Source organism: Oryzias melastigma, linkage group LG21 (assembly GCF_002922805.2).
Source record: "Oryzias melastigma strain HK-1 linkage group LG21, ASM292280v2, whole genome shotgun sequence".
Classification (NCBI taxonomy): domain Eukaryota; kingdom Metazoa; phylum Chordata; class Actinopteri; order Beloniformes; family Adrianichthyidae; genus Oryzias; species Oryzias melastigma.
Genome location: NC_050532.1, coordinates 22,863,990 through 22,883,442, shown reverse-complemented (window position 1 = coordinate 22,883,442; position 19,453 = coordinate 22,863,990). Strand labels below are relative to the sequence as shown.

Here is a 19,453-nt window from a genome sequence, read left to right as displayed (position 1 = left end):
TTGCAACATAAAATCAACAGGGGTAACCACATACTTCCGGCAGAGATGCCTGGAAGACCTGACTCAGGGAAAAGGCCACGCCCACCCTCCCAGTTCTCGTCCGCTTCCTGTTGGACCCGAGTTAGTTTTTGAAGTTCACGCTCAGACAGCGGATTTAACTATGAGCCTAAGCCGGATAATCACGTCTCCGCGCCCCGACTGGCTTTCATAATATGATGTTTGTCACCGGAATATGCGAGGGACCAGACATGATTTTCAGAAACCAAACCAAAAACTAATATTTTCTGTGGGAGAAAACTAAAGGTTTCCGAAGTAACGGGATCCTCCTCCTCATCATGCCCGACAACTCGAAGATGAAGAAACCGGACGTTAAGGTTGTTCTGCTGGGAGACATGCACGTGGGAAAGACGTCGCTCCTCCACAGGTACATGGAAAGGAAGTTCAAAGACACCACCAGCACCGTCGGAGGGGCGTTTTTCCTCAAACAGTGGGGGCCCTACAACATTTCAATATGGGACACCGCAGGTAACTTTTTCTTTTCCCAGCATGCCTCTACCGTCTACGCGGCTGACTAACTACTTACCTGATAGCGCGTGATGCCTCTACCTGAGGCAATCAGCAGCATGTGACCCACCGGTTCAGGCCGCCCTGGCCGCCTGTCCCATGACAACATGGGCCTGAAAACTTTCTGCCAGTTAATCAGCAGATTTTCAAGAAAACATTTTATTTACGGACAGGCAGGTGACGGACAGCCAGAAATCCCTTCACAATAAGAGGCCAGCTTGGTCACAGAAATCAGTAAATTCTGAAAGGACATGTTTGTTTACTTTTTCTTTAGTTATCTTTGCAGGCGTAAATCAATATTGGAAAACAGTGAAATGTTACATTGAATAACTGCCAAATGTGGTCAAATAACATAAAAATATGCACAGAATTTGAATTTAGTAGCATTGAAAGCTCAAACAATTGATGTAAACAAACTGATTTCCAGACACACACGTTTTAAAAAATAAAACTTCTTATATGAACAAAATAAAAGTCTATTACTAGTTACTTATTTATCCTTTTTCATCAGATGTCAATGAATTGTTGTTATGTTGACATTCTAAATGCTTCAATCTTAATGTGAAGCACAATCTAAAAACACATTTTAAATATATTGTGTCAGATTGCATTTAGATGTTTAATTGGATCTTTAAAATGGGTATTTTTGATTTCTTTCGTGTAACAGAGCTGGTCAAAAATCAGTGCATGTGTCGTCATGTGCTGTTGCTCAATGTTGGAGTAGTGTGACCCAATAAACGTCTGTGTGTTTTAGGAAACATCTCACACAGACTTTATTTTTTTCCCCTATAAATGCCCATTTTGGAATAAATGATTTAATATCAGGTTTTCAGGAGTTGTAATTATACTCCTTTAGTTGTTTCACTATAAATATATGAAGGCAAAGCACAAATAGTAATTAAATGACCATAAAATCTGGAGACTTAATTTGCAGTGGAATTTATCTTAATTTGTGTTTTAAAATCTAATCAACATAATTGCAGACAAACTGAATTGATACAAACATAACAATGTGTACGTCATTATGTTTTAATTTAGAATTACTGATAATGTCTGATAAAGGGCGCTAATCCTGAGGTACAAATAGAAAAGCAGGTCAACCGATAAGCTGAGTGAAGAACTTCTGCAACATTTGATTCTGGAAACTTTAAGACTATAAACGTATTGAGTTATACCACTCAGTTGATTTAACATAAGAGGTTCAGAGCTGCCTCACCTGTATGTTTACATGAACAGAAACACAAATAAAAAGCATTTAGTTTCAGAGCTTATTCCATTAAAATCCTTTTATATATTTGGATGGAACTCCTGAAAGATTCCTTTAATTAAAAAATGCCAGTGGTTTTTCTGCTGAATCATAAAATAATCAGAAAGTCTGTACATTTTACTCTTGAGTAATCATGAATTACAGTAAGTTCTATTAGAAGTTGTTCATTTCAAAAGTAAAACCACCGATAAGGAAAGGGAGGCTGTTTCAGTTTCCCCATTAGCTGCCATTCACCCTGTGACCCTTTGTGAACTGCTTTGTGTTACATTTATTCATCAGCGTGTCACAGAAACCTAGAATATCAGATGGATTTGACTCAAGTTGAATCAAAGATTTTTCGGTGGTGCCTTATTCAAAGTGGAATTTTCTTGCTTTCAGTTGCATTTGAGGTCAAGTTTTATGCTCTCTAGCTGCATACCCTGTTCCTGTTCGGAGTCACATGACGGGATTGTGACAGAAAGAAAGTCTGGGCTCTTCTCGCTTCATCTCGTCTCTTCCAAATTTCCGTCACTGTTTTTTCCAGACCAGCTCTCATGTGATTATTAATCAATAGATTAAAATTTGGTTTGAATCCACTTAAGTTTAAAGCACATCGGTGGAATCTGCTTCACAGAACCATTGGGGGTTGGTGCATGCTGGTAAATCTTACTAGAATATCCTAGAAATCGGGTTGAAACATTTTCATCTGATCTGTTTTTGATATTTGTGAAATAAATCACTGTTTTTGTTTTCCCATTTTAATACTGAAACTGAATAAAGTTATTGATCTTTAGATTTATGAGTTTATGATTCCATTTGCTTCGCAAAGGTTTACCTAATTAATTTAAAAAAAAAAATTTATAGCCACGTTAAAATCAAATATGGTTGTTATATCAGTCTTCATAAAATGATCAATGTTGCTAAATACAACTATACTTAATTACATTGAGAATGTACAAAAACAATGTATCTTTCTCTAATAAAAAATACATTGATCAATCTACTGCATCTTGTAAACTAAGACCATTTTTATTAGTGGAGGTGGAGGGTAGATTTGTAGATGCATCAGTTATGATCCAACAATGCACTTTGATGGAGAAAAGTAATCAATATTGATCTAGTGTCTTGTATTACAGAAAAAAAAATGGAGATCTAGGACGCATTAATAGATGTTTCATTATCGATTTGTTTCCTCTTGAATCGTACTCGAATCATGATTCCCACCTCTAATTATTAATAATTTAATTGCTTTTTTTAACTTTAAAGAAGAACTTCATAACTCACCATTTATTACGACTTTGGTCGTTAATGGCCCCAATTCACAAAAAGTGCTGCGACTCTGCTCCGGCGTTGAACCCAACTAAATGGATGTGGAGCGCCGGAGAGCCCAGATCGCAGATGTTGGACGAGGTCGTATGCAGTACAGGTTCCTCTCGCAATTTTAAAGTTATGTAAAGACTCTGGCGGTGCCGCAACGCCTGCTGTGGGAGTTAGGGTAAGGGTGCATTCAGATTGGAGAAGTCGGTTGGTCTGGATCGAATCGGCTTAATTTGGTCCAGATTGAGTCCTGAACCTTGAGTTTAGTCGTATTCAGACCGCCATTAAACAGATTTTTCTGTTGGGAACAAAAGCTCGTAAACAAAACCACGTGACTAAAGATCTCTTCAGTCATGGGCCAGGAATTTCAAGGACGGGGCAGAGAGGAGAATAATGCAAGTCCTCTTGGAATATTTGTCGAGATAGTTCATTTATTCAAACTTCATATTTTGCAAAATGTCTGTATCAACGTCAGGTACAACACTTTTTGTTGCTGCTTTGGTACAGCATGGGCGTGCTGCAAGGCGGTTACTGAGAAGACGATGACTGATAAGGTCCACTGGTTAGTGTTTGCGGTTCCTGGTTACAGACCTTGAGTGTATTCAGACTGAAAATTTGTTCTGGCTCAACCAGAAACACCCTCTGATTTAGTCTTTGGGTCAAGAATTGACCTTAAATTGTGCATTTTCGGCGCAAACTTAATTTCTTAATTTTTCTGTTTTTGGTCATAAGTTATTTTCCTTTAACCAAAAATACCAAGAATTAAAATGTTTTCTAAATTTTCTAAGCCTTGCTTTGTCATGCAACGAAACACTGTAATTAGAGGACAAACAAGCAAATTGCCTGAATGTTGACATTTCTGCACACAATGCGCTCTTTCAAGAGTTCCACATTCTTCAACAACAAAGCTCTTGTTTGTTTTATTACTGCAGTGCTGCTCTGAACCAAAACATGTCTGGTTCTTCTGAGCTTTGTTTTCTCATGGATTAGTTCAAGAGCATTTGTCATGTTCTAGTGCAAACTGACTCAAACCTTTCGTTTTCCTTTCTGCTTCAACTTGTGGACATGAAAGAAATGTGGTTTTCAGGTCGCCGGACTGAGTGGGAGGGGCTGTAAAACTTCCCATCCACATGGATTATTTCATCTGTTGGGCCCCAAATGACTAAAAGGAAATCTGAAGTGGGACGGAGGAGTTGATCAGCACTCTTTTCCTAGTCATGATTTAAACATATAAATTAAAAAATGACAGCAGGCTGTACATAAGTTTATTTTGGCTGTTTTATTTGTTTATCTATTGCTGTTGTGTTTATTATCATTTTGTGTTGGAAAAAAACGATAAAATAAAATTTAAAAAAATACTTAAGATCATGTAGTTTCAATAATTAAACATTTGGAGCCACTATTGGACAATTTTTACACAGACAACTAAGAACGAGAGCAGAGCAAACTCCTCACTAAAGTCTTCTTGCATTGATAGTGTAGGATCTTCACTTAATCATCACCACACGTTTATGTATTTTCCCAAACTTCTGAGGTTATGTCTGTGTCCATTTCTTTTTACTTTGAAAATGTCCCACATATTATATCCACCTTTGAATTATTTCCACCTTTTGGTCTGCTTGAAAGACCATTTGCTTTTATACTTGCATTTTGTTCAAGATACAGACACAGAAAACCTGGTCAATTTTCAAAATATAACACATTTTCACAATAAAATACCGGGATTGACAAATGCAATCATAATTTTATATTTAAACGAACTGTAGAAATGAAAATAAACACACAACACTTAAAAAAATAACACACAGATACTGAGACACACAGATCAATGTACTTTGCTGACTACAGAGCTGGGGTGTGTGGTTTTGGGTGTTTGATGGTGGCAAAAATAAGGCTCTAAATAACCATAGCTGAGCAGAACCATCTGCAGACCGGAAAAATACGTATCTGGAGTGAACTGGAGATACCGCCCGCACACCGCTTCCGCGTCCTGTGTGAACCAGGCATTACTTGCAACAGATCTGTATTCAGACAAGGGAATTTTGTAGTTTGTTTCAATGTATATATTCTTGAAGTTTCCTTCATTGTGAGAAAATATAACTATCACGGTAGCTGTGTTCCAAAAATAACCAGTGCTTTAAGTGGACAACAAGAAGTGGCGGTGCTCTCTTTATCGGAAGTCGAAACATAAAATAGAATCTTATGTAAATATTAATCGATAAAAAGAAGTCTTGTTTTCAACGTGTCTTAATATGAAATAAGAAAGAGGGAGCTCAAGTCTAGTCTAAAAATAAATGTAATCAAACACTAACGTGTGTTCATAAAATTATTTTAATTATTTTTTTCATAAAAAAATTTAATTATTTTAAAGTTGAAGATGAAACTTTGGTTGGTGATTTTATGGAGGAGCTGTACCATTCCGTATGATACTCAACTTATAATTTATAAGCTACAATCAAAACAGTGAAATAAAGAAAAACGAACGTTAAACAAAGAAAAAAGTCCAAAGCACATAACCTCAGAGTGAAATCTATTTCTACAGAGTAAATCCTCATCTAAAAATGTCGACAGCATGCTCCTCTTGTTGTTTTAAACTGCTGCATCGGTACATTCCATTGAGGAAAACAACAGTAGGACAATGATTGGTACATTGTTGAATTGTAAAGTAGGTGTTAAAAGGTCTTCACGGACCCATTGATGAAGTCTGCTCCCATTGGCTACCCGTCATCTGTCAATCAAACCCCCCAGACGGTCGACGTCAGACCCACAAACGCTTATTGAGCCATCTGATTGGTCAATTTATAACTCTAATAACTTGTGATAATGGAAAAAAATCTTTAAAAAAAAATAGGATTAGAAAAAAGAAGTTAATCAGAAAGCAGCAGAGGAAGAATGATTATTCTGACATATAAAATGACTGAGAAATAACTGTCTGTTTCTCAATGTAAGTCAATGGGACTTTGGCCTTTTTGCAACCCAGTGGTACTTCCTATATGAACAAGGAAGTAGGGGGGCTTGCTCTGTCCAGTTTTTTCTTATACAGTCTATGGTCATTACCTGGCTGTGTGAGGCGTCAGCCTGAGAGTCCGCCTCCGTTTCCACCCGCGTTCTTTTAACACCTCGTAGCCACGAGATCATCATTGGGTTTTCATTCACGCTAAAGTCATTTCTTTTGCTTATTACATTGCTCAGACAAGTTTGTGTTGACGGTGTAGAGTAGAAATCTGGAGACCGCTCGACCCCCACCCCCCCCCCCTGTGTGCTAAACAGGAAGTTCCCACAGGCTCCAAGAAGCCCAAATCCTGTAAACTTCTAAAGAGAAATAAAATGTTATTACTGATTTTATTTGTCAGAATAACCCTTTTTGAACAAGTACACGTTCTTATTGCAAATTATTATTTTTTTCCAGGATATTTTTTGTCCTTACCGCAAGTTAGTCAAGTTAAAAACTGACCAATCAGACGCGTCAAATGACAGCGTGTGGTGCCAGCTGGCCCCCACCTTGAGAATTTGACATCTTCTCCCGAGCTGCTTTCAGTGGAAGGAGGGATGTGAACTGCCAATAAGCTTACTCATGATTGTGGACTGTAGCTGCCCTAAAAACGCGACTCAGACAAACTCGGTCTGTCACTGAAGGTAGATTTGGCCTCATTTGGCGCCGGAGCTAAGGCATTTATACGGGGATGTTACTCCCTCTGTCCGGTGATAACATGGTGTAGAGATGCCCACTGACATTGACGTACAAATCGGGCTTGCTATCTGTCAAACGCAATGAATTGTGGGATACCTTTACTTTGGTTTTTCTAGGTAAATTCGATTTTAAATTTGGGTTTTTGTCTACGTGAGTCGTTGTCTGTGGTTGTTTTAATCAGTTTTTCTCTTTATTATTTTATCTGGATGTGTTTACTTCTGTTTGCACCATAAGTGAGAGAGAGGGGAAGGATAATGAGGAGCTTGTGTTGTACTGTTGGAATAGCGCGCTGCGCGGTGTAAAAATAATCTTAGCATTGCTTCATCTCGTATGTGAAGGATGTCTTTCGCGTGCTTCGTGATTCTTCTGCATTTTTGAATCTAAATAATATCAACCAGAGCACCGGACGGTCCTAGCTAAGTGAGAAGTGCCGGTGCTCCGACGTGAGATTTAAAGAAGTTCCGGTGCTCAGCACCGGAGCGCACCGGCCCACTTAAAGCACTGAAAATAACCCACGATACTTGAAGTTGGCAAAGTATTGCCATAAACAATTATTTTAAGTCAACTAATATACTTAATTTCCCCAAGGGTGCCATCCCAAAGGGATTAATAAAGCTAAGTCTAAGTCTAAGTCTAAGTCTAATCACTGATTTTTTTTCGGATTAGTTGACTAATCAGATTATGTGTGGACTGAATGTAAAACACACATCATAACCATCATTAGCTTTAAACTTGAAGTGCTCAAGCTATATGCTAACTAAAAATATAGACAATTAGGACAATAGTTTATTAAGCCTTTAATAAATAATGCAGCTTTTTCCTTCATTTGTTTCTGCCATTAAAACAAGACTGATAAAAATAGGCTTTGCGTATCCACAGCTCAGAGGTGGAATTCTGATAAAGTATTAAGTACTGCCGCTCTGCAGAAACTATGACCTAGAAAATTTCATTTTTGGATGTTTGCTAAAAATGTCAAAAACATAATTAAAAGACCTCAGGGAGCGCTTTTGAAATAGATGATCAGAGAGGATCTTAAACACCGGAGATGTCATCACTTAGGTGACATCTATATAATATCTTAACTCTTCAACCGGTCATGCGACGAATGGGAATCAGCTGATTCTGGCATGGAGAAAAACTGCTTTTCATATCAGCTTTGCAACTCATCAGTTATGTAAAATGTTCCATAAAGAAGGAATTTCTCTTTGACAGAATCAGTGGATTTACACCAATTACGTAAGCACTTTATTACTAGAAAGTGTTGCATATGAGCTGCTTTTCTCCGCTTCAGAATCTGCTGGAATTGTCTAGTTGCGTAAATAGTCCAAGAGTTCAGTAGTTGAAAGAATGTTAACAATGGCGCTAAACTCTGGTATCAAAGGGTCAAACACTCTCAAAGTTCAAATCTATGTGAAAAAGTAAATCGAGAATCATAGAATGAAATCATAGATCTGCTTGTGATCAAAGATTTATCAAGATAATCGCATGGAAGGAGATTGATTGACAATAGTCTACAGCCTATCAGGACGCAGAACATAATGCACTGTAAATAAAAGGAAAAGCATGCAAAATGCTAAAACATAATCAGTGAGACTGTGAAAGGTGAACTGCATTATAGAGCAAACTTTATTGGTACAGATTGTTGTTTTCATGGACACTCGTTGACTTGTCTTCTCAGGCCGAGAACAGTTCCACGGTTTGGGCTCCATGTACTGCAGAGGAGCAGCCGCCATCATCCTCACCTACGATGTCACCAACTGGCAGAGCCTTTCAGAGCTGGAGGAGCGCTTCCTGTCCCTGACGGATACCGCCAACCATGACTGCATCTACGCCATAGTGGGCAACAAGGCCGATCTCACCGACTCTAAAGCCCAGCTGTCCCCTGACTCTGATAGTTTCTCTGAGGATCAAACCGAGACCGTGGAAGACAGGACAGAACCTCAGGTGTTGTCCGCTTGCCCGACCCCCCCAGCCTCCCCTACTTCCCTCTCTGGCTTGGTCCTCCGCAAACAGGTAACGCGTGAGGACGCCATGGCTCTCTATGGAAGAATACTGCGCTACAAAGGTCTGGATGAGAAGAGCAGCCTGCCCGCAGACAAGATGTGCTTCGAGACGAGCGCCAAGACCGGCTACAATGTGGACACTCTGTTCGAGACGCTGTTCGACCTGGTGCTGCCCTCTATCCTGAGGAAGCGGCACGAAAACCACCAGTCGCCCACGGTGGATCTAGAGGAGTGCAGGGGGAGCGGCAAGCGGGTTCGGTCCTCCTGCTGCTGAGGGTCGAAGTCTCTAACAGCTGATGCATTTTTTAACCATTCAGCTGGTCTGAGCACCAATTCTGCACTGTAATGGTACAACTGCCTTGACGAGTAACACATATAAGACTTTTTTTTGTCAAATTTTTTTTTTTCTGGAACCTTCCACATTGACTGAATCTGCACTTGTGTATCCCAAAGATGGATTTAATCACTGCAAGTAATCCAATCTTTTCCTATAAAAATTCCACTGCACCAATTGTTGCTAGTTGGGCAATACTTTGCACTGGTTGATTTTTTTTTTTTTTTTTTTTTTAACACCACTTCACTTTGATGTTCAATCACAGACACTGAGCTTTACATTTCATTGAAGCAATCCAATGTTTTCTAAAAGTGTGAAATTTACCTGTGAAATTTTTAAATCCTAATAAAGATTTTTACTTTGCAGCTTGATGGCACATCTTCACTTTAAAAACTAGAGAATAACAGCACCGGAATCTCACAAAAACACATTTAATCCTTACAATCAAGTGACCATGCAACAACAGCGATCAAAACTTTTTAGGTCTAACTTGTTTTGTTTTTTATTTTAATGGAAAACTTCTGGTAATGTCTTTGCCTTGTTGGCAGCTCCATATTTAAATGTGTAGATGACAACATAAGATAAACACTTAAAACTCTCAAAAGTGGTTAATTCAAACAGGAAAAATCAGTGCATTTTGGTGAACATATGAAAAAGAAAAAAAGCTAAAGACATTTAAAAAGCAGTCAATACATGTGTCCAAAAAGAATTGCTGTAATTTTACAAAAACAGGCTAGGAAAGAGCTGTGGAAAAACAGGTTTGAAGTGTTTTCTTGGTTGGCAAAGCAGTGTTAGTAAGTCTGTATTGTTTACCTGAAGCCATAAGGAACATGTTGCTTAAATTGGTGCATCTTTGGTTCTGCTGTATTTTACTCTTTGACTGTTAGATGAGGTAATAAGTTAAAAAGCACCAAAACATCCTTTAAACACAAACATTTGACCATAATACAGTTTTTTCTTTATAGATCTTTGTGTTTTTTCTTCATTACTACAGTGCAGTTTGAAGAGCCAACTCACAGTCACTGCACGCTTCATCTGAGTGGTTCAAGGAGTTCAACTGATCTCAGTTCAGATGGAAAGGCTTCGAGTTCCTGTGCAGTCTTTTTCACAAGTTCTTCATGCAGACTTGGCACCGGCTGATGCGAGACCGAAGTTGACCCGCTTTGAGGGTCTCCGGCGCTGGATTAGCGTGAAAAGACTGATCTATGGAGGTCAGCCAGAAGCTGTGTTTGTTAGCAAAGTAGTGGCATGTGCCTTTGGCCCCATTGCACTCGATGAAGGGTAATGTGCGGAAGTCCTCCAGGCAGGAGCCAGGCGACGATAAGGACTGACCCCCTCCTTCGTTTCCTGCTGCTGTGTGCTGCAAAGACGCAGATAAGAGTTTATGAAACAGAATCTTCATATGATATAAAAACTAAAAATCTAACTCTGCTCAGCGTTTCAGAGATGTTGCTGGTAATGACTAAATATTACATATCTGACAGACTCTTTAGTAGGGCGGTATTGCCAATAATTTTCATAATTGATTAGATTCAGAGCCTGGATCGATTCGATTCTGATTTTTTCAATTCCTTCAATCCTCTCAATTCAATTCGATTCAATTTTGAGTTTACACATTTAGACACATTTGTTTAGAAATACATTCATACCATACACTGTTACATGGATTCTCAGAGAAAATCCAACAATTGTTCTGCCTCTTCTGGAGGGTATTTCAGTTTGGCCACTAGGTGGCGATCACATTACACTTTATTCCAGAAGAAGAAAGTATGAGCAAAAACTGTGTTTTAGACCATAAATGGTTACTTTAAAATAATTCCTACCTGTGAGTATATAAAGATGCAATGTATGTTTAGGTCAACCAAGCGTTAGCATTAGCTGTTATGGTAAATCCAATAAAATGTTGGCATCAAGCTAGCGGACATTAGCATTTCGTGTTAGATTGATTTCTACTTTTATCGATCGATTATTGATCCATTTAGCTTAGGTCGATTCAGATCCATTAATCAGTTTTATCATCCCAGCCCTACTCTTGGCTAGGCTGTTACGTTCACATCTCCGTTGGCAACGCACATTCAAGCAACCACTTTAAGATAAAGGTGCTTACACACCGTCTGTGTAGATTTGCGTTTAAGCGGCTTCTTTTAATGAAAAGTCTATGCACACTCGCATATAGATCAGAATTTGAGGCTTCTGCGTCCAGAATTTGCGTGACTGCATGTGGGTACACACATTTTTAAGTCTAGTCAGTCTTTGTACCAGTTAGGCGTTCGTTGACCGTGCGCTGAAAGTTTATAAAGTTGATAATCCTTTTTTGCCTAGGGTTCCATGCAGCCAAGGGCCGGGCCTGGGTACATGCGCTCAATGAGTTACAAATAGGCAGGAGTCCCCAAACTGCGGACCGGATCTAGCCCACCTCCACATTTGGCCTGGCCCCCTGAGCACTATCAGAGATCCATGATTTTTAATTTTTATTTTTTATTTCCAGTCTGGCCATGCGATCGAGACCTGCTTAGAATGTGACTTTTTATTCCAATCTTCTGCAGTCTTGGCTCCTATCTGGTTATGTGTGGCTTTTCAGGAAAACTTTAAATGTTTGAGTTTAGACGCATCATGCGATTTTTTTTTTTTTTTTTCCACTGCTTTTTGTTAGCCTACAAACTGACCCCGGCCCCACATCAGAAAAGAAAACAGCTATGTGGCCCTCGCAAGAAAAAGTTTGGGGCACCCTGGGCTAGAGCTACTATGCAAGCTTGTTGCGTACACAAAGTTGGAGGCCATTTTGGAATGGTATACATGCCTGCTCCATGCGGTGCTGCAACTGCACAAACAGAGCGGGAAAAACAAGAATGTGACGTTTCACATGTCAGCTGATAAAGGTGAACTTCTAGAAAACATTTTAGGAGGATCTGAGTGAGTTTACTTTCAATAATGAACGTTTAGGCTGATCTTGTAGCCTATTCAAAGGTAGCTTTAGTCTTTGCACTAATTCCACATTTTTTGGCAGGACCAACAATCTTTTTTTTGCTTTTTATGGAGGATGACCGTGGTATTTGAATGTGTCTTCGACCTCATATCAGACCAGGCGACCTGTTGATAAGCAGGTTACCAAGAGGAGGCAAATAAACTAACTAGGATTCCCTTGGCAGCAGCGAGTGAAGAGGAAAGACCCCAGCACCGAATCCCCAAGCGGCAGGCAGACAGGGACATGTGGCGTACAAAAAACTACCTGCCCGGTTTCGTGTAGGTGCCTGAGTCCTTCTGATAGAGGCTGGGTGGGATCCACTTATGCATTTGCCCCATGCGGTGCATCATGACCAGCTCGATAAGCCCCAACCACTGTGTGCTTTACAGCAAAAGCTGCCTTGCAGCACCAGGGCCATGGAGTGACGTGCTCACTGTGCCCTCTCTCCTGTCTGCGGAGCACCCCTGGACCTCGTCACAAGGACTCAAATACAACGGGCTCAAGCGGTATGGGGCGATGTCGGCTAGCCGCTGACTCGCTTATAAACATGGATCGAGGAGTCTAACAGTTTGTTTAAATCTCATTGTGTGTACAGATTTGAATAAAACCACAAAAATATTAACATCCTGACCTGGGTTTTATTTTTGTGATTATCACAATCAGTCGGACAAAAGTTAAGCATTTTATGGTCATTCATGTATATGCTAAGCCGTATTTCATTGTTTACTGACATGTTCAATATGGTTTCACCTTTTACCTTTCTTGGAAAATGGTAATAGGCTAGCATGTCATCTCTAACCTATATAACTCACTGCATGCACTAGTATCAGGTAGCGACAATCCAGTGTCAACACAACAAGCTAAAGCATCACATGCTGAGTGTGAATGTAGCTTTTGACACTTAAAAAGATCAACATTGATCAGTTGTTTCTGAGACAGAATCAGTTGATCCACGTTGATTACGTTAGCAATTACTGCTGTAAATTGTCACATATTAGTGCAAGACTCCTTTTCTCCACTTCCAAATAATTGCTCAAACAGTTGTTGAGTTAGGGTAGTTGAAACAATGCCAATACTGGAGCTAAAGGTTCAGGTTTCAAATAGTTAAAATTACTTCCCAAAAAAAGTAATCTTGATAAATTAGAACCTTCAACGACTTCTTGCAAAAGAACTCACCATGAGGAAAGAGTAACCGATCCACAGACTGCGCCAGCCCGCAGGACACTGGGGGATGTCGATGCCCTGACTGTGGACAGCGATGGCAACAGATGGAGCTTCACACACCGAACAGCGACTTATATATGGTTTGATCTCATTTTCCTCTACTGGCATCATGGGAAGAGGAGCAGTAGTTGACAGCCAGTAGGATTTGTCATTTCTGCTGGCGTAGTAACAGATGTCCCCAGGGTTACAGTACAGGAAGGGCATGGTATTAAACCGTGGGAGGCATGAGCCTGCCAGTCCTGGAGAAAAATCAAAGATGAGATTACTTGACAAAACTGTAATGATGAAGCTCTTGATCGGAACTCCTTTAGATAAAGCAAACTTGCACAGTTGTGGTTCACAACAAGGTTTAATTTGACCTAAAGATGTTAAGTGAAGTGGGCTGCACGGTGGCGCAGTGGTTAGCGCTCTCGCCTCACAGCGAGAAGGCCCCGGTTCGACTCCCGGCTGGGACCCTTCTGTGTGGAGTTTGCATGTTCTCCCCGTGCATGCGTGGGTTTTCACCGGGAACTCCGGCTTCCTCCCACCGTCCGAAAAACATGCTTCATAGGTTGATTGGTGACTCTAAATTGCCCCTAGGTATGAATGTGGGAGTGAATGTGTGTGTGATTGAGGCCCTGCGACAGACTGGCGACCTGTCCAGGGTGTACCCCGCCTTCGCCCATCAGTAGCCGGGATAGGCTCCGGCACCCCGCGACCCCGAAAGGGACTAAGCGGTCAAGAAGATGGATGGATGGATGGATGTTAAGTGAAAGAATTCAGCCCAGAAGGTGTAGTTTTACCATTCCCGTTGGCTTACCAAGGTCCTGGTTGTGAGCCTTTTCCTGGCCCTCAAAGTACAGCAGACTGTAGCCGTCCCACAGTTTGGACATTCCCACTGGACACATGGGCTTTTCTTCTGACTGACTGTGCTTCACCAGCAAGTATCCCACACTAACGCTGCGACCAGGCATACCAGGTAATCCAGTGGTCCCAGGGTTGCCACGGTGACCTGTTCCAGAATGAAGAGGTTTATTCAGCTCCCTGTTTAACTGATCATGATTTAAATGAAGCCTCATCGGGGTATCTTTGTAAACTTCTAATTTCCATCTGTAAATCAAGTCATTTAATCTAAGTTTGGCTACACCACCAGGCTGCCTCACAGTGCCAGACGTACCTTCCATGCCTTCCAGACCAGGGTGGCCTATTTGGCCAAATTCTCCCCGGAATCCAGGTGTCCCTGGTGTCCCGCTAACTCCCGGCATGCCTTTCTGTCCAATGGGTCCTATGAACCCTGTAGAACAACAGAAGGTATTTCCCAGAGATTTGAATACTGTGTCTGTCAAATATGATTCATGGGTAGATGATATTCAAATTTGAAAAGAAAGAACATTACTGCAATAGGCTACCTGAATCTCCAGGTGGACCCTGGGGTCCTGGTTCCCCTCTAATACCCAGTAGTCCTAGATTTCCCTGTGGCCCAGGAGGGCCCCTTTCTCCTGGAATTCTGATTGGTATTGGAGGAGGACCCCGACTTCCTGGCTGCCCGGGAAAACCTACAGCAGAAAAGAAGGGTTTGCCCAAGAGCTCGTACCAACCCCCCTCCTGAAAATCTGGAACTTTATAGAAACCAAATAAATGAGCCTCAAACTGACCTGGAAGGCCAGAGTTTCCTTTAAAACCTGTTTGTCCCCTCTCTCCTTTTGGACCAGTTACGCCAGGAATTCCCATCAATCCCTGCTCTCCTTTCACTCCTGTAAGAAAAAATAGACGTAGTCTTACCAGATTTATTATTTTTTTTTATGTAAAACCATCTTACTGGTCTATCAGATGCGACAGAATTACACTATATGGGCCGTCCTATGAGCATAAGTTTTTTTTTTTTTTTGTGAAGAGATCATTACAAAATAGAGCGACACACAAAATATTCAGTAATTGGAGAACTTGAAGAAACCAATGTGAACTGGACTGAAAGAGGATCAAGTTCTGAATGTTTGTTTACATGGCTAATAACACAATCTTTCTACATTACGGTTAAATACAAGCTTCATTTGGTTTCAAGCCAGTCTCATTTGTAGCACAAACCTTTTTTCCCAAAAATCCCATGGGGTCCCTTGTATCCGGTCTGACCTGGATCTCCACTGAATCCTTTGCTACCAGGAAATCCAGGAAAACCATTAAATCCTGGTTCACCCTTCCCTCCTGGAGAAGCATCAAAGCCAGGTGATCCTCTGGGACCGGGTAAACCTAAAAAATGTTTAACAAAACTTTATTAACTCACTTTTACCAACACAAAGGTAATTAAATTCTTAAAGTTTGAGTTCATAATTAGGTGGCAATTTTTAAGGTATATAAAAGGTATATGAAAAGCAGGTAATTCTGAATGCCTAACAGCCACCTGACTGTTTTGTTTGATTTTCCAGAAAAATCGGGCAGCGGCAGGAAATCTTGAAGATTCTGCCAATTCTTCCCCATCGGACGGTGGGAGCTGTATATGAGACCGTACCATCAACTAAATCACTTCACCTTGGAACCCTGTGGGTCCTGGAAAACCAGGATCCCCTGGAGATCCTGGTTCATTTGGGATACCATCTAGTCCGGAAGGACCGCGGAGTCCTGGAAACCCTGGCAGACCATAATCACCTAAAAACATGAAGCATTGGATAGGAAACTATCAGGCTGGGAAAAATACCAAATAACATGGTTGGAATTTGTGTTTCATAAATCAAACAAAACCTCAAATGAATCAAGTTAGAGACTTACCTGTTGGTCCCTGGAATCCTTTAAAACCTGAAGCTCCTGGATCCCCTTGTTGGTTGTTTGGGTTACCAGTCTCTCCTTTCTGTCCTTTCACTCCTGGGTTGCCAGCTTGACCAGGAAGATTCAAACCTGATAAAAAAAGGATCAAAAAATATATTATAAGAATAGTAAGGCCTTTATTTATTTTTGTCAATTTGATTGTTCTAGTTATGGCTGTAAAAATGTATTCTAAATTTGAAACATTATCAAGGCAAGGTTTTGACAAATATATTTATTGTTGTATAATACGACTGTTATATATTGCAAAGTCTCACTCCAATCATCTTTTCATCTCTGTTTTTAGCAAAAATAATAAAAACCTGTCGTCTTCTAGGACATAGTTTCTGCAGAACTGCAGTAGTTCATTAGAAATTTGACTCCTAGCTGTGGGCGGGACTATTGACGTGGAGCAACTCCGCCCCCTTCACCACCCTATTATGGATCAGAGCAGGGAGCTTGTGGCCCGCCCATGTCACAAATAATCTCTTTACAGACGACATTTTCCATCTGCTCCTGATTCACAACGATTTGAAAAAAGAAATACTCAGAAATGCCATTTGTCAAAATTTTCTTTATATATGCCCTTTACTAGCAGAAAAAATGTGCTAGAACATATTAAAAATGCAATTTTCATTACTGTGGCTCTTTAAATTGACCAGTTTTATCAAGTTTGTTGATCATCTACCTGCTGTTCCAGAAGTCCCCTTCTGTCCTTTTAGTCCATGCAGTCCATGGAGACCCTGAAGGCCAGGATAACCTGCACACACGTTGTTACTGAATGTAAGAATTTATGAATAAAAATAATGTTGATTATATTGAGACTTACCTTTGATTCCTGGAAATCCTGGAAAGCCTGGAAGTCCATCTTTTCCTGGGAACCCAGAAATACCTTTCTGGCCTTGGTAACCAGGAGCTCCTTTCTGCCCGTCTGACCCTGAATAGGAAAGAAGAAAGATTCACGAAAACACATTTTGTGTAACAGCTTTTTTAATCTGGGGGTGAAGGCGAGTGCTTTACCTGGGAACCCCTGTAATCCGGGATCACCGGGTGTTCCTCTCTTTCCCACAATACCATCAAAACCCGAAATGCCTGGATCTCCAGGGGTTCCAAAAAGTCCTTTCAACCCTGCAAAGCAGAAACAATTCAGAAAATATAAACACTTGTAAAATTCAAAGATGTTTAAAAAAAAAATAGGATGTTACTATTCGCACATAATTAGGGCGTGGTACAAGCAGGTCATGCAGCAATGTACATTTTACATGAATTTCCATCAGTTTTTGTGCTTGGTTACATGTGTAAATAGCATTGGCTAAAATAATAAATCTGTACCCGGGTTTCCTGGAAGTCCGACCTCTCCTCTCAGTCCAGTACTTCCGGGAAGGTCAATACGAGGACCCGTATCACCTGTAAGATTACATTAAAATTTCTTTAATTTATTTATTAGGTATGCTTTTTTTATTTGATTTTGGAAACATACCTTTGACTCCTTTTCTGCCTTTTTCTCCTGATGCACCATAAGCACCAGAGCTTCCTTTGATTCCCTGAAAATTAGACCATGCATGAGAAGTTGATGCATAAGAATGTAAAAAATCAAAAACTATGTTGCCAAAAAGGTTAGAATACATTTTGTTTTTTAAATTGGGAAATCTTTTTTAGGGAAATTCTTGCTTAAAGTTGACAAATTAGGAAAACATAAGAGTGTGCAGATCATTTTTTTAAGCTGATAAGATTTGTCAAGGCAAAAGCGTATTAGTTCTGCTTATAATATACTTTACTGACGGTCTATAGACTTTGGTTCATTGATTTTTATTTTTATAAAGACAAAAAATGTTGTTTTTTTTAATGAAAAACCTCCATCTTGAATCCATGAACTTCATCAAACTCACTGTAAAAGTGACTAACACAAAAATATCTGGTACCTCTGCGACCTCTTCAAGAGGTAAAAAATTGACACTCTTAAATCCAAGCATTTGAACCCATAATACACCAGCAACCAATGAAAGAGGTGGTGGTCACCATTCTTCACATCCCATCAGTGGTCGCTAGTGCACTGATTTGCACATTTGGTTTGCCAGAGATTTTTACTCCGGACGTCCTTCCTGACACGACCCTGTATTTTATCCGGGCTGGGGACCGGCACAGGGAGGCCCGTTGGACCCCTTTATGGCTACATAAGCAACCAATGAAAAAGTACTGTCCAAAATACAACTTTAAACGTTATAATCAGAGTATAACTTTGAAGTCAAACATATTATATTATAGACATATTTACACATATATAACCTTATATTTATTAACATATATAGATACTTTACCAATATAACAGAATGATGTTGGCGACACCATCTCTGACTCACTGTAGCTTGTTGACTAGAGCTGGGAATCTCAGGGTAACTGACAATACGATGGGATTTACGATTCATGCCTCACGATACAGATGGTATCATAATATTGCAAATATAGCAATAATTAATACACTACCATGGTAACCGATGATATACAATATTACCCTGCTTATTCCTGTTTCAGATATTCTCTGATTTCTGCTTTTTTTTCAACCACGTGACTCTTCTGGTTTGTCACAAAACTCAGACAACTCGAGACGCTTGTATGAAACGTTTCCGTTCAAAGAAGGTGTTACGGGGCTGAGACGGAGCAGAGCCCCGTCCAGTGTGCGGAGGGGAGTGTCTGTTGGCTAAAGAAGGGACTGGGAAGCGTTCACAAGTTGAAATATCGCGATAGTTCGCCATACCAATATTTTCTATTGGGATTTTCATGATAAACATAATATGCCTCAAAACTGCTTTTCTTCGCGACAGAATTTGCTTATTTGCATGAATTGCGTAAGCACTTCATACTGTAAAGTTTTGCAAATGTGCTCAAGGCTACTTTTCTTCACTTCAGAATCTGCTGGAATTATAATCAACTGCAGAGTCACTTTTCTTAAACCCCTAAACTTCACTCACCTTCTCACCAGACATCCCCTCGAAACCTAAAATGCCCCGAACTCCGGTTTGCCCTGGCATCCCTTTGATCCCAGGTAACCCCTGCAGACCTGGATCACCATGTTGACCTTTGACATCGCTAGGATCTCCTGGATTACCATGGACTCCTTCAAAACCCGGCAGACCAGGCAAACCTTTGGAGCCTGTGGAGAACAGCACATTTTTCCAAAGTCATGTGTGTTGGGTCAAAGGAAAATAAAAAGTTAATTGTGTGAATGCATTCAATGCATTCACACTATTGAGATTATTTATTTACGTTTTCTTCCGTACGTTTTTCGGCACGTAAAAACTCAAGCACACTTTATGCAATTTACACAATCTTGGTA

General features: G+C 40.3%; 2 protein-coding genes across 3 annotated transcripts in view; one reads left to right on the top strand and one right to left on the bottom strand.

Annotated features, from left to right (window-relative positions):
- The first annotated feature begins 20 nt into the window (after positions 1-20).
- On the top strand, positions 21-9,520 carry rab20 (RAB20, member RAS oncogene family). The gene is made up of 2 exons (XM_024286966.2): positions 21-525; positions 8,497-9,520. Exons 1-2 carry the CDS (start codon positions 336-338, stop codon positions 9,093-9,095), a joined length of 789 nt encoding a protein of 262 aa, XP_024142734.1. The 5' UTR covers positions 21-335; the 3' UTR covers positions 9,096-9,520.
- A 50-nt stretch (positions 9,521-9,570) lies between these two features.
- Positions 9,571-19,453, bottom strand: part of col4a2 (collagen, type IV, alpha 2) — a 77,504-nt gene continuing 67,621 nt past the window's right edge. For both annotated transcript variants that reach the window (XM_024286962.1, XM_024286963.1), the window contains 15 exons: positions 19,089-19,270; positions 17,600-17,663; positions 17,452-17,526; positions 17,140-17,247; positions 16,949-17,056; positions 16,808-16,879; positions 16,087-16,212; positions 15,850-15,966; positions 15,409-15,570; positions 14,979-15,077; positions 14,733-14,879; positions 14,501-14,617; positions 14,144-14,335; positions 13,297-13,583; positions 9,571-10,515 (listed from right to left, as the gene is read on the bottom strand). In XM_024286962.1, the coding sequence (XP_024142730.1) occupies positions 10,261-10,515; positions 13,297-13,583; positions 14,144-14,335; positions 14,501-14,617; positions 14,733-14,879; positions 14,979-15,077; positions 15,409-15,570; positions 15,850-15,966; positions 16,087-16,212; positions 16,808-16,879; positions 16,949-17,056; positions 17,140-17,247; positions 17,452-17,526; positions 17,600-17,663; positions 19,089-19,270 (2,111 nt within the window). In that variant the 3' untranslated portion in view covers positions 9,571-10,260. The remainder of the gene's footprint in view (positions 10,516-13,296; positions 13,584-14,143; positions 14,336-14,500; positions 14,618-14,732; positions 14,880-14,978; positions 15,078-15,408; positions 15,571-15,849; positions 15,967-16,086; positions 16,213-16,807; positions 16,880-16,948; positions 17,057-17,139; positions 17,248-17,451; positions 17,527-17,599; positions 17,664-19,088; positions 19,271-19,453) is intronic.

Coding starts and splice junctions, on each gene's coding strand:
- rab20 (XM_024286966.2), top strand. CDS start 336: ATGCCCGACAACTCGAAGATGAAGAAACCGGACGTTAAGGTTGTTCTG. Junction 526..8,496: donor TTCAATATGGGACACCGCAG/GTAACTTTTTCT, acceptor TTGTCTTCTCAG/GCCGAGAACAGTTCCACGGT.